General features: G+C 41.3%; 1 protein-coding gene across 1 annotated transcript in view; it reads left to right on the forward strand.

The window, feature by feature from the left end:
• oprl1 (opiate receptor-like 1) overlaps nt 1-14,857 on the forward strand; it is an 83,856-nt gene that overhangs the window by 4,842 nt on the left and 64,157 nt on the right. The window contains exon 2 of the mRNA XM_023393044.2: nt 3,181-3,425. Coding sequence (XP_023248812.2) covers nt 3,217-3,425 — 209 coding nt within the window. The 5' untranslated portion in view covers nt 3,181-3,216. The remainder of the gene's footprint in view (nt 1-3,180; nt 3,426-14,857) is intronic.

Consider the following 14,857-nt stretch of genomic DNA (forward strand, 5'->3'; position numbering starts at 1 on the left):
GGAGGGAGGGTGGGGGGCAGGGAGGCAGGGAGGCAGGGAGTCTGGTCCGTGGCAGCATTTTGACGTGTTGCTGCTGCAGCTCGCGTGAAGGGAGAAAAAGAGAGTGTTGCCTGTGCAGCCGAAGCCTGATGTAGCTTATTATTCCTCTGTGCCATAGGCCTCCACTGTCTTCCAGAAAATTTTAAAATCACATTAATAAGCCACACTATTGCACCGGGTGACGACTTCTTTTATTATAATGAACGTTGGCACTGTAGTGAGTCAGTCCCACTTGCAGTACATAAGCCTCTTTCTGTCCATTTTCTGCCACTCATCCAGGCGTAGGTCCTGGTGGCAGGAGGCTAAGCAGGTACCCCAGGCATCCTTCTTCCTCACCACATCCTCTAGCTCACCCTTGGTGAGCTGTACGCAGGCCAGATGAAATATATGTAATCCCTTAAGCATGTTCGGGATGTGCCCTGGTGTCTTCACACAAAGCAGTGGCAAAGCATGAGAGTGTTTCTTTTCGTGCATCAAAGGGTTAAATAATGCATTTTTGTAGTTCTATTGAGGAGATTTCAAAATATTGTGATATATATTGTGTATCGTGATATAGCCTAAAAACATTGCAATATTTTATCAACTATATTGCCCAGCCCTACCTCGATTGATGAACAAGACCACAGGATGCCATCCTCCATTTTTCCAGCACACTACCAGGCAACCTGGGGACTTGGCACTTCACCGCTTCAGTAGACACTGACTGTTGTGGCCTAATAAAGTCAGCAGAACCACATCATCCACAAAGAGAATGCACTAAACTGAATGCTGACTTGCCAAACGTGTTAGCATTTGTGATAGCCTGGTTCCAGTCCTCTGAACTGTTGCCCACATCTTAGATTTGTTCAGCAAGTCAAACAGATCTGGGGTGTTTTTGGCCCCAGTTACACAAACAATTGACCAGTCAGAAACTAATAGGTTGGAATAATAATAGGGACATCATCATCTAACATAGTAAGCTAGCTCAGAACATTTATTTAAAAATTAAAATCAACATATTTTGTTGAGCTGTGAAAAACTTAAAGCAACTGCTTGCACCGTTTCCATGTCAACTAAAAATGACATCAGCCGTACGGATACGTCACTTGCCACTGATTGGTTAAGGCAAAACAAAACAAAATAACCCCACCTCTGAAAAAAAATTGGATAGCATGATGAATGGCTAAATGAAAAAGTAAAACGAAACTGCGTTTCAATCTAATATTAATTCTAAAAATGTGTATTAAGACTCATCTGAGAATAGTCCCCAAAAAAGAACTAAAACCTCCTGTTTGAGAAATGTTTGTTAGGAAATTTATTAAACATTGTAGACGCTGATGTCCACACACCAGAGGACACTACAGAGAATTGTAGGGATTTACAAAGTAGGAGCCAATGGGCTTGGGGTTCAGGGCCAAATACAGATTTGGGAAATCAGAATGTATTGAGAGACAGACTGATATATTGTTGGTTTTGGCTGTTGACAATAAGACAAATATAGAATAACTCAGCCTTTTCCTTTAAATATGTAAATTTGTCCATTTTGTGTCCTGCTCTAGAGCTGTGTTCCTGAAAAAAAGTCATGTGTACGACCACTGTTTTCTCTTCTTTCTCTTTTCACTGCATTAACAACCATAAATATTGATGACATCTCTCCCTGTGTCTCCCCCTCGTTCTCTCTCTCTGTCTCACACATCTTGGCAGTAATATATTCCTCACGTGGCAGTGCATTAATAGAAAATTTGATGCTGTCAATTTTCTCTCCTTTTTTTGCTACTCTTCCTTTCAATTTCCTTCCTTCCCTTACTCCCCATATACTCACCTTTTCTCTCCTCTTTTACCCTACTTCCTCGCCCCTCTTCTTTCTATTCTTCCACCCTGAATTAAGCTCCTTCCTCACTCTCTTTCTGCCCCCCCCCTTCAGTTTATTTCTGTACCCCTTGTCCTCTTCTTTCCTGTATTCTCCCTCCTCACCCCCTCCTCTCCCTTTTTCCTCATCTATCCTTCCTGCTTTATTTATCCACTGTTTAAAAGCTTTGTTTACATTGAGTAGCAAAGCAGGAAATAGAGTGACACTGTTATACTGCCATGAATAGTCTTGTTGCACGGTCGAGGTGGTTGGATTAGGTATAGAGTGACTTTCAGACTGAAAATCAGGGTTTGTATCATGTCTTTTACTATTGATATTGGTTTCTCTAAACCATGACAATGGTTTTCTATCACCTTAACTAATTCACCAATTGCAGATTTGCAATACCAACAGTGTGCTGTATAAATTAGAAGGATTATAATTCAAAATTTCAAAAAACCACGTTTGAATATGTGGAAACTGACAAATCACTTGAATTGATTCAAACTACACACCTAATCCAACTCCTCAAATGTATTTTTGTGGTCACTTGTCATCAGATAGTTTTACCTTTAGCAATAATTTCTGTATTTTTATCTAACAGAACATCAATAGTCTACAATACTGACAGGTCAACAGAGCATGCAGTAGGTGAGCTGGATCAAGCTCTCAGCATGCTCACTTGGGAAACATTGGTCTCCAATTGCCATTGTTGTTGTGCACATACTGTGCAAGTAGCGGGAGCCATCATTGCTCTGCGATACTTTTGTAGGCGCTGTGGACAAATGTATAACAAGCACAAGGGAGGGCTGCTAGAGAAGACAAAGCAGGAAAAGCTGCATGTGAGGGTTCTTTGTTGAAAACTTTTACAGTGGCTGCAGGTCACCGTTGTACAGCACCTGTGCTGTTTTGATTCCTCAGTGGTTATATGATTATTGGTGTATTTTTGAAGGAGGCGAGTAAAAGGAGACCACATGAACATTGTGTAGACCACAAGGTTTCAAAATTCGAGAGGATTACAGATCAAATATTTAAAGACTAATTTATCATCAGGCTGAAAAGCAGTGTTTTTCTGCCCCCTCTGGCTGATTTTAAGCCTGTTTCACCTTTGACCGCATGGTGTGATGAGAAGTGCTTGTTGCACCTATAACCACACCCACAGGGTCTCAGAGTACGCCCATGTATCACTGCAGTAAAGTTAAATCCACTGGAGGTCAACAAGAACCAGATTTTCAGATTGCGCTAAGTTACTTGACACATTCCACATGTTTTTCAGTGTTTCAGACTACAACATTTTGACTTCCTTCTTTCAGGTGGCTGTAACCTCCCTGCCTTTGCCCTGGTCAAAGATGGAGTTCCCCGACGACTTCCTATTGGCCGAGCTGGGCCACCTGCAGCTCTACAACGACTCGCTATTCCAGAACAACTTCACCGGTACCTACAACGAGACCGACGCCTTACTGCCAACGGGGGTGAAGGTCACCATTGTGGTTGTCTATATGATCGTCTGCGTCATCGGCCTTGTGGGAAACTTCCTGGTCATGTATGTCATCATAAGGTAAGACAAACAAAGGTCTGATATAATGGATGTATGTGAGATTTCAGTTCCAGTTTAGCGACAGCTCATTTTCAGTCATTCCTACAAATCAAAGGATTTACAATCAGGAAGGATGATACGACCACTGTTGCTATAGCAATCCAAACCAACGGGACAAAATACTTTAATACATCTATAAATCATCCAGTCTAAACATATAACAAGGACTTTAGATCTTTTCAGTTGTTTTTCAGATGATGTGAGGATTCAGTTTTATTCAAGTCACAGCTCAGTGTCACTCGTGCAGCAATGCGTCTCTCAGAGGCTCAGTTGCTGTCACCACAGTCTGTTGATGCTGATGCTGAATTATTAGTCCATCAATCAATTCACCGATTAAAAGGATATTATTCAGTGCCAATCTTGACAGTCAGTTAAGTCATTTATCACATAAAATCACCCTTATCTCATATGATTTATCACCTAAATTCACTCTTTCCTACGTGTCTTTTCACTGTAACCTGAATATGTTTGTACTCTGGGATCCTCTGATGGGCAACTGTCTTTTTTGACATTTTTAGCCCAGCGCTTCTCAACCTGCTGGTTTCTGAGAGGTTGCAATATAAATATCATATGCAACAAATTTGATTATTTTTTTAATACTTCCCCTTTTCTTGGAATTATTGAATATTTTTACATCATCAGGCTTCTAAAAGGTACTCGGATGAATTCTCATTCAGCCAGTGATGAGTTGCTGCAGCTACATGAAATGAATGTATTAAAGATTATGATAAATTGAAGCATTGGAGGACATCAGGCTCCTTCAAATAAATTTCTCTAACATTGACTACTCAAGGTGATCTTTCAAAGCACTCAAGCCGCCCTCAGCATGCAGCTCCATGTGTCTGTCTGTGTGTGTGTGTGTGTGTGTGTGTGTGTGTGTGTGTGTGTGTGTGTGTGTGTGTGTGTGTGAGAGAGAATGTGTGTGTGTGTGCGCACATAGTATCCCCCTGTGAATTTGATTGAAACAAGTGTAGGTGGACATGTGGGTGTTGTGTGAGCTTGTGTACGTGTGCAGTCATGGTTGGCCTGGTGGGCAGCCGCTGTCTGCTCATGCATGTCATGTTGAACCAGGAGACTGTGTATGTGTTTGTGTGTCGGTGACTTTGTTATTGTTGGGACACTTTGCAGTTCTTTTGCTCTGTATTAAAGCTGAATGTTTGTTTGCTCAAGACAGACGTCAGACTGCATCAAGCGCCGTGCAACACATGACTGAAAGCTCTGTCCTTGCTCCTGATTTTCAGACATAGAAAACATGGTGGTGTGGGAAGTGTTGTCTATTTTCCTCCTATACTGTCATATAAAATCAGTTTCTGAAGAAGCACACGGGCTCCATGCAGTAATAGAATGCTCCATTGCTCTTTGTCAAAGACCCCCCCCCTCCAAGTCTGTGAACAAAAAAAAAATCCCCTCATTTGGTGTTTTGATGATGGTGGTGGGGAGCACTTTGCTCCAAAATCTCTCATAGGTCATCAGTTGGTGTGAGAGCCAGTGACTGTGAAGGCCATAGAATATGTTTCACATTTTTTCCAAGCCATTCAGTGACCCCTCGTGCTCTCAAATGGAGGCATCAGCAATCATATGTTATTGTATGTAATGGTGGTGTTCCATTAAAGGTTGTATATATGAGATTTTAAACGGTAATATAGCAGCAAACAACTATTTTCTATGTAAAGAGATAGTGGATTACTGGCGTCCTGAGCAGAGAACAAAGTCACACCCATCTATGTGTGTTGTAATCTGAGTTTCTCTGGTCATTGTTTTGATATCCGGTCTGACACCGCGTGCATGTTAGTGCATATGAATCCCTCCCTGTTAAACCACTGGTCCTCCCCGCATTTATAAACACACAGGGACAGCCCACATGAGAGATGGCACAGTGCAGTACACAGCATTCAGGTGAAAGCCACCTTCCAGAGTTTCCTCCACTGAAGAGGCTAAAAAGACAAAGAAAGAGATAAAACCAGAGCACAAGCGGACTGGCCATTGGGACTACAGGCTTAAATCCTGGTCGGCCGGTAGATCATTAAAAACATCCAAAAGGTTTTTAAAGTTTTCACCGGCTCCGTCCACCAGCATTGAATTGGTTTGGCTTTTCTCCTCAATGCGTAAATTACTTGACGTCTACATAATTTGACATAGCTGTTTTCATAAGTAACGGCTAGAGATGTTGTTTTACATCTAAAAAAGTGAGCTTGTTAGATTTGTAGGCTTGTGAGTTCTATAAAGATACTCTGTTTTTCTTAGACAGTTTATAGGATTTTAATTGACCCACTGTGGCTTCCACCACAGCTGCACATTTTCTTTTCAATTACTTCTTCTGAGATCAAGTATACTTCTATATTGCTCACAGATTCCCATATGGCACAACAGATTGAACAGCCAACAAGTAGCATCATGATATTAATTTTGTTCCTTGGCTTCCTCCTGCGCGATATGAAGTTCTATATAAAACACTGCAAAGCACTAGACAGCTGATTCGAAGCAGTTAAAGTTTCTACTGCAATGGAACGAGCAAGCAATCACAGTGACAGTTTCACTCCAGATGTGTGTTATGAGAATAATTATTCATAGTCCTGAGACACATCTGGTCCCGCAGATCTAAGAATACTGCAATTAAACATATTAAACTTCACTCAGAGTACTGCATGCAGTTTTCTGTAACTATTGAATGTTCGATTAAGACAGCAGCTCATGTTAATGCTGCACTGGAGTCATGAAGTGTCAAGGAAATGATTACATGTTGTAAATGTGTGTGTGTGTGTGTGTGTGTGTGTGTGTGTGTGTGGTCTGTTACCCCCTATGCCTCTTTTACAGATAATTACTATCCTTGTTACACTTCTTATTCTCACTCTGACATGCATGTAGTTGTGCACTGTGTATTGTTAACTGTGAATTATTCCACCTGTTTCCACACCTTTATTCACACATTAAACATGCCCAAATATGTACACACACACACACACACACACACACACACACACACACACACACACACACACACACACTCTTGTTAGCCTCTAATCCTCCAGCAAAAGCCTCCGTGGTGAATTTTTGTTGATCTTAAATACAGTAGGTAGAAGAGTGAGGAGAGCAGAAAGTCAGAAGTCAAAGAGATTGTTTTGATATAAATGTAATTTTTCATAAATATCAGTCACTTAGAATAAGACTTTGTATACTCGCGTTCACTTTTAGAATTTTGAAACACATTATTTTAGATGTATTATGTATATGTTTGTGTGTTGACCAATGTAGTTAAAAGCCATGCTGCACTGTGTATTTTTACCACATGTAATTTTTCCTACGCGGCCAGTCAGAGATGTTTTAGTAGGTAAACATCATAATACGTGTGACTATTTTTTATTTCTTGTCATTTATAGTTGTTTGCTTCAAAATATGGCCTTTGTGTTTGTTTTGACAAACATATATAGTTTGTGTCAAGTTAGAGATACAACCTACGACACTCCTCATTACCTTTAGTTCTCCTCATTTGACCAAAACGTCAAACAGCCCTTAGCTAGTAAACCGTGTTTACTGTGATTTTTAACAGAGCAACGTGGCAAATGTAACAAGCAGATAAGATAGGGAACACAGAGTCAGTCTCCATAGGTCATCTGTGCAGCAGGATATTATGACCCATTGTTACGTTTTCTTCTTAGGCAACATCTAGCAACTATAGTAATTATGAGAGGAGTGAAAGTCAGGAGATGTGTTGTATAAAGATCGACAAAGTCCACATCAGGAGGAGGTTGTGGTGGATGGATGGGTCAACGAAATATGACACAGGAGAGCGGTGTTGGATTCCCATGTGAAAGTAGCAGTTTATATTGTTACTTTTATCATGACCGTTTTACAACCTTAACAGCATTGTTATTATTGTAACCATGACAATGAAGATTGTCTAACATTATGGAACGAAGAACTTTTAACCCAAACCACAACCTTTTCCCTAAAACACTTCAAGTCCTGACTGTTTATTATTGTAACCATGGTGATGAAGGTCCAGTACGCCATTGTTGGTACACTCCGCATGTTATCAAATCACAGCCTTAAAGTCAAATCTTAAAACTGAGTGTGTGTTTTTACACCACCTTACAAGATATGCACGTGCATTATCACTCCGCAGGTGAATGACAGTGACTGTCAGAGGCTCCTTAAAGAGCTGAGAAGCTTTAAAGAATAATCTCAGACTGAGTGTAAGTCAGAGCATCAGCCGAGCGCTTTGAATTTAAAGATGCCCAATTATCCAAAAGAGTTAAAGAATGGGGCCCAATGCGATTTAGCTTCAGTTGGTCTTGAGGTGATGGATTGTGGGTAATTACCTGGGATAGACTCATATCTTATCCATGCGGGATGTAGCAGGTGCAGGAGCCGAGGCCCCATAGCAGTCAGCTCAATTATTCATGACGAGAAGCTACGGAGAGAAATAGAAAATAAGAAAAAAAGTTAAAACAACAGACTAATGTAAATTAAGTCTGTTTTCACCAGATGTGACATTTAGGTGCAGTTTTTAAGAAATACTCACAGCTCAGAAAGGTCTGAGTCGTTCTTTTGCAGTAGATGGGAAGTGGTGACATTTAACCTAAACATATACAAACACACACACACACACACACACACACACACACACACACACACCTTTTACTGCTACAGAGTTGAACATGAAGGGCAAAACTGTAAAACTGCATTAGTTACTATCTTTCTATCTTTTGCCAAGAGACGGTAGAAAACATCAGCAGCATCTGTGACGTCACTCACAGGTGTTTGGTTTGATGCTGTTTTATGTCACCATATTCATAAGTTACTAAGGTTATAACATCTTAATATGGCAGCATGGTGAAGATGAGGAGGGTGAAGCAACTAACAACAGCTTACCATGACATTAACCATGGCATTAACATCCGTCTCAGGTGAACCAATCACAAGTGGACAGCTCTAAGTTTAGGGATGAATGCACCCAAGATGCATTGAGGATGCATTTGAGATCCGATCACTCAGACCACATTCGGAACTGTGGCCACATTGAAGCACCGCCTACTGTCCTCTGACACAGTCTGATTAGTCCCAACAGTTTCATAATGAACCGAAAATACACAATATTTTAGTATTTCAAGTGGCTAAAAACTTTCATTGCAGAGCTGTGTGCAGAGTATTGATTCGCTCGACCCCTCCTCACCCCGCTCCCTTTCCTCTCGCTCTCTCACACAAACAAACACATTGACCGCGGACCCGTCTGTCGTAGTCGAACCGGCTAAAAACAACAACAAATACGTGTTTATTTGTATATAAAGCGGGGAAGTGAGATCTAATCACAAGTGGTCACTCGATAGGCGTGCGGAGACGCATTTTAAAACCAGGTGTGAACTGACGTACTGAGAGCTGACCATTTGTGATCGGATCATAATGCCAGGTCTGAACAGAGACTGAGAGACCCATCAATCGTGCAAATGTACCCCAAAGTGTACCTCCGCTTGACACTGTCACACTCACAATGGACAGAGAAATCATCTTCTTTATTCCACACATCTTCCTCGTCAAGTATGTCACCTGCATTACCCATGATGCAACTGAACTCGAGGAGCGAGCAACTGAAGTCTGGCAAGCACATTTCCTATGCAGTAGCACTAACCAAAACTGGCAATTACACTTTGATGTGTAAAAGTCTATGAAGTTCCCTTTTAACACAGCCTGATTTATATATCTGGGCATGTTATTTAGGCAGACTGCTCCACAAAAGGGAAGTGAAATAGTTAAAATTCTTGTTCCATTATGATTAAATAATTCAATCTGTGGAGCACTCTTTGAAGGTCACATTCAAGAGACACCTCGGACCTGATGCAGGATGGTGGAGCTCGGCAAAACACAATCCCATCCTTCAGAGTGTATTGCACAATTTTTTCTCTGCACCAAATCTTGTGAATGTGACAGAGCAGTGGGTGGTAAAATGCTCACTCAATAGAGGAAAGGGCTTTAAAGAGCCAATTTACTCAAACAATGATCACAGAACAGGATCCTGCCACCAAATGTCTCAGCATCCAAAATATCATTCTGCATCTGTGAAGAATATTCAGGAAAAAATCTTTTTAAGATTTCTGTTTTTCTTACCGTTTTGAATCTGAAAAAAACTGTCCACATTGGTAACATGACAAAATAAAGTTAAAACTGTGACCCTGCTGACTGAAATAATTTTTATAATAAAGACTGATGATTTGGAGAGTCATACTTTTTGTTTATTATCATGACTCTGATGATGATGATTATTCTCTGTGTGAGAGCTTCTGTAGCTCAGTCACTCTTTGAGCCAGATGGAAATACGTGACATTCAACCAACACAAACAAAAAGACACACTTGTTGTGTCATTTCTGTAAAATGTCTCCCTTGTGGTGGTGTAGCTAGGAGAGACGGACTCGTGCGTCTTGTGTGTCAGGTGTGATGGAGGGAGCTGGGGCAGTGGGAGGGTGCACGGCATCTTGAGCGAGCAGCAGAAAGACAAAGAAAGACGACACAGAGGAACTCTGGGATTTGTCCAGCGGGGAAGTTCATTTAGTTTCTTAAGAGACAGAGATTGAGCTTACTGGCTGTGACGTGATTCCTTTGTTCCTTGCAAATAAAAAAATGCAAGTTAATGTGTAGCTTTATCAGTCTGATTTAGCCAAATCAAGTGGCCATTCTCCAAAATAAGAGTCTTTTTAAATACCAGGCTGCTCAGCATTAGTGAAGAGATGCTGTGTTGTTCAGTTCAATTTCCTGACAAGAACATAATCAACAGTATCACTGTTTGTAACATTTGATAGTATTTCGAGCATTTCTGAGTTCTACTGCAAGCGTGATAGGCTCCATGCTTTCAGTAATATTGCATTTAAGCAGCAAAGCTTCCTGTAATAATCCCCCTGGAAATAAGAAATGTAGCAACAACTCTGATGGTGCTGGACTCATCCTGACTGTGGCCTCGTGGTTCACAGCGATGTCACTGTATAAACTGTGAAACTATGTGCAACAGTTTATTTCCTGTGCAGAAAAGCATCCAGGTTATGGCACAAGAGAAGATTATATTGTTTGCTGCTGTGAAAGGAAAGGAGCTGTCATTTTAAATTTGTTTGGTCAGTGTGAGACAGTTTCTGAAAGAGGATGTTTCAAGCCCAGTGTGAGTGTTGACAACAGTGTGAGACTGAAGGAGACAGAGCTGAGCTCTGACAGGGGGCCGTTTGGATGTCAGGAGTTGGCGCTCAGCTCTTGTGAACTCCAGCCCAACATAACCTCAGATTACAATCGACAATAGCAAACAATTGTTTATCTGTGAATGGACGCAAAATCCCATCCCTGAATGTCAGACACGCTACACTCCCATCCACCACCTGAACTTCAACACTCTTAACTTTTCTCTACATGAGAGACACACTGCATCCTGCATTAACAGCGAACGTTGGCACTGGATGTGAATCACAAGGGGCAGAATCAGATTAGTCACATGTAGGTTTGTTACCGGGACAGAGAAACTTACACACAACTACCAGGCTGGACATACAGCTCTTCGTTTGTCTAACTGAATTCATATTAGCTTCATCATACTGCGGATCTTTTCTCCCCATCTCTTAAGCCGCGGTTATGTGAAGAAGTGATCACTCCAAAGCCAGTATGGACTGGAGTAATAATAACAGCAACCCATAACTCTCACGGTACGTTAGTCTTGTGCGTGCTGAAAAATATTCCAAACCTATCCATTAAATATTTATTGCCGTTTCATGAAGGGATTCCAGCTCATCTGCAGCATCGTCAGCAGCTCTTCTGCATCTTATATATCTGTTTGTCTCATCATTTCCACTGGTAGAAAGTGAAATGAGGAAGTTCTGTGAGCTGTCCTCGCTTCACACCAGAGCGTCCTGCTGGCTGAAACATTAGCTGAACGTCGTCCTCAGCAGCAGCAGCTTTGTGATCTCTTGGGAACACACAATTTGTGTGAAGCCCAGTTTAAACCGGGTCACTCCTTTTAAATAATCTCAGAATTTGTGTGTGAATTACACTGTAATTACTGTACATCTTCAAGAGGTACATATAAAGACAGAGTTGTTCCGATTGCGATAGTATCAGAAATGATTGGGAATCGACGGGTATCCAACACCACGTGATTTATTAATAAAATTCGTAGTTTCACAACCAGATAAAACAACAGTTTTACTGTAAATCAGTTCTTCTTCGCCGATCTAAAACAGTAACCTGCATAAGAACTTGTTCTGCGCAGTTACTGGGAGAAACAGTTTCCACTTTAGCCGTTAGCTGAGGTGATGAATAGGCGGACACACATCTCTACAGGTACATGCAACCGATATGCAGATATAGCGCACATCATCACACACACACACACACACACACGCACACACACACACACAGGTAATTTGCTCAAATATAAAAGTTAAATTGACTTTTTGAGAGAAGGAAGAAAAAGTTATGTGTTGTTCAAGTTTACTTCAGTGAATTATCATGTAAATGCCAGAGCTAAGGACATAATGGAAGCAGAAGCAGCAGACAGTGGTTGTCCAATCCACGTCCTCCTTGTAAACAAAAAACAATAACCGATAAAAGGAGCAGAGCAAATGCCATTGAGTGGCTTTAACTGAGGTTGTGTTGAGCCTTTTTGCTTCCCCACACATGCTTTATAAGCACTTTCCCTGACAGCGCTGTGAGCTCGGTGTGTTTTCAGTTCTCAGCGCTGTCAGAGAACAGCAGAGAGAGAGAGAGAGAGAGAGAGAGTTTTAACTTTGGACAGCAGAGCACTGCAGTGCAGGCGTGTTTTCAGCTCATAGCAACAACAAGAGCCACGAGCAGGGATTCCTGCGAGCATCTGTTGAGTGCTACAGGCTACAAAAACAAGAAGGTGGACCACAGGGAGGGAGAAACATTACGCTGAATTCAGCACAGAGAGGCCAGGAGAAAAAGAGAGAGGAGAGGATGGCAGACTGAAGCTGTGTGGAGCTGTTCAGATGGAGCAGTTTTTTTTTTTTTTTTGTGACGGAAAAAGTGGTGCCTGGAGGGATTTTTGTAAAGGAAAAGGGTTTCTGTTTCCATAACAACAGACTGATCTACGCTGTGCATTTTAGGACATCATCATCCCTCAGCATCAGCTCTGAAGCATCAAAAGGACGAGTTCCTTAGAGCAAAACAACATCAGGCTATGGAAAAAGAAGGAGAAGAAAAAAAAAAACATATTGTCCAAAGTAAGGTGTCGGACAACGGTACCAACAAACAGGTCCGGGAACAAACAGGCTGAGGAAGTATCTGGTGAATCTTCCACCTCTCAAGTAAAGCTGTTTTCTGCTGGTAACAACAGAGCAAGAGAGCAAAAGTGCCTCCAAGTTCAAAACTAAGTGCTTCCAAAAAGTTAAATTCTCATTCAATTTCTGCACAGACAGTGTTAGGGGACTGACAGTTCGAAGGCTAGGGTGACTATGAAACAGTCCTGGTTGCACATATAGGATAAAAAACTCAGTAGTGCAATTGTGTGTACATCTGCGGTTAAGTAAAAAAAGTCAACTACAACTCCCAAGAAGAATTTCAGAAGAGACCAATCGTAGAGCTTAAAATTTTGTTGTATACTTTGCAAATAGCAAGCTGAAGGTAAATATTGCACCTTCAAGTACAATTAGTCGAGTAATTGATAAGTTGCATGACAGAAAAGTAATCACAAACTAGTGGGAGTGAAGATGGAATACAAATCAGGGGACACTGGACGTCTAAAAGGGACGTTACTACATTACTGTGTCATGTATATAAACTGTGAAGAAACACCTTTTATATGAAGAAAACAATCCGTCCTCCATCCTGAATGACCATACAGGTAGTTTTTTTCAATCCTGTGATACCACTCATAGGAGTGTCTCCTGAAATAGTGTCCCGACGACGGCAGGCGGATGGGACCTCAGTTGTCATGGTTAGAATACGAGAAACACGCGCACCAAGAGCAGCTTACCTACCTTTGTTGCCATGGTTGCTATAATAACGGTCATCTTTGTTGTCATGGTTACAATATGATTAACTTTGTTGAATGGCCATGGAGAACAGAAACAACCTAAACTGCTACTTTCACACAGGAATTGGACACCGCTCTCCTGTGTCATACTCCTGTGTTTTGTTGACCCATTCATCCAACCGAATCTCCTCCTAACATGGACTTTGTCTCTCTTTATACTACGTTACTGCATTTCCTTTGCTCCTGTCATAATTACTACGGCCACTAGACGTCACCTAACAACAAAACGTAGCTGTGGTTCATAATAAACTGCTGCACAAATTATCTAATTTTACAGGGGGAGAATGTCCATGTTCTCAGTTTTATCTGTTTAATGTATTTGCCGAATTACATCATATTGAAAATCCCAGTAAAAACAAGTTACTAGCTAAGGGCTGTTTAGCGTAGCGGTCTCTGTAAGTAGGACATTAGGAGAATTGAAGGTAATGAGTTTTGCAGGTTGTATCTCGAACTTGGCACAAACTATATACGTTTGTCAACCCAAACAGCAAGTGTTTTTACAGGACAGTCTCGAATAAAACCAAGCCACAACGAAAAAGCCACACGCTTCTTGACTTGATCAGACTTAGCCAGGATCCCCACCCTGGCAAAGGAAGAGTTAAGGAGTGAGGAAGGGATGAAGCAGCGATTGGAAAAACTCAGAGAAGGAGAGGGGCAACAGGTACAGACGAGGGGATGTCAGGTAAATCTCGACTGTCCCTGGAGAGCAGTGTAGAACACACCTGAGCCAGTTAGGGGCTGTATGCTGATTGGCTCAGTGGTCAAAACAAAAGCTGGATGTTGCTGTTTTTTTTTTATTTTTATTTTTTTTGAATCCCCAAATCGAAAAATGTATGTATGAATTTGACACAAAGGAAGAGTTTATTTTCTCATTCTGTGTTCCCTGTACACATTGTGTAAACTGTGTTAGGGAACTAAGGGAGGGAAACAATTATTCTGCTTTTCTTTGCTTACTATCATAAAATATTCTCATAAATATTAATTTATGCTGAAGCATTGTTTGGTTACCTAATGCTTGTGTTCTTGTGTGTGCAGCGAAAAAAAAAAAACGTCTTCTCGACCTTAGTTCCCTGAAAAATTAAACCGACCAGAATTTTAATCAGAGAGCGTGGGGTCAGTTTGTTTCAGTTTGTGTCAGTTTTGACCATCTGCTGTGGAGCAGAGCTGGCATTTGAACAGCTCTTTTGGAAGCAGAGAGTATAATTAGGTTGTGACTGGACTCTCAGATGCTCTGAGTTGCCCAGTTATCTGGATCTCTGATTGTAAACAGGCTGCAGGTCTGTGAACCGATGGACAGTTTTTTCCTGTTTGTTTACTCTGAAGAGAAATCCACTCAGGGAAGTGTGTGTGTGTGTGTGTGTGTGTGTGTGT

Source organism: Seriola lalandi, unplaced genomic scaffold (genome assembly GCF_002814215.2).
Source record: "Seriola lalandi dorsalis isolate HSWRI2012SDOR001 ecotype SW California unplaced genomic scaffold, Sedor1 jcf7180002054927, whole genome shotgun sequence".
NCBI classification, from domain to species: Eukaryota; Metazoa; Chordata; class Actinopteri; order Carangiformes; family Carangidae; genus Seriola; species Seriola lalandi.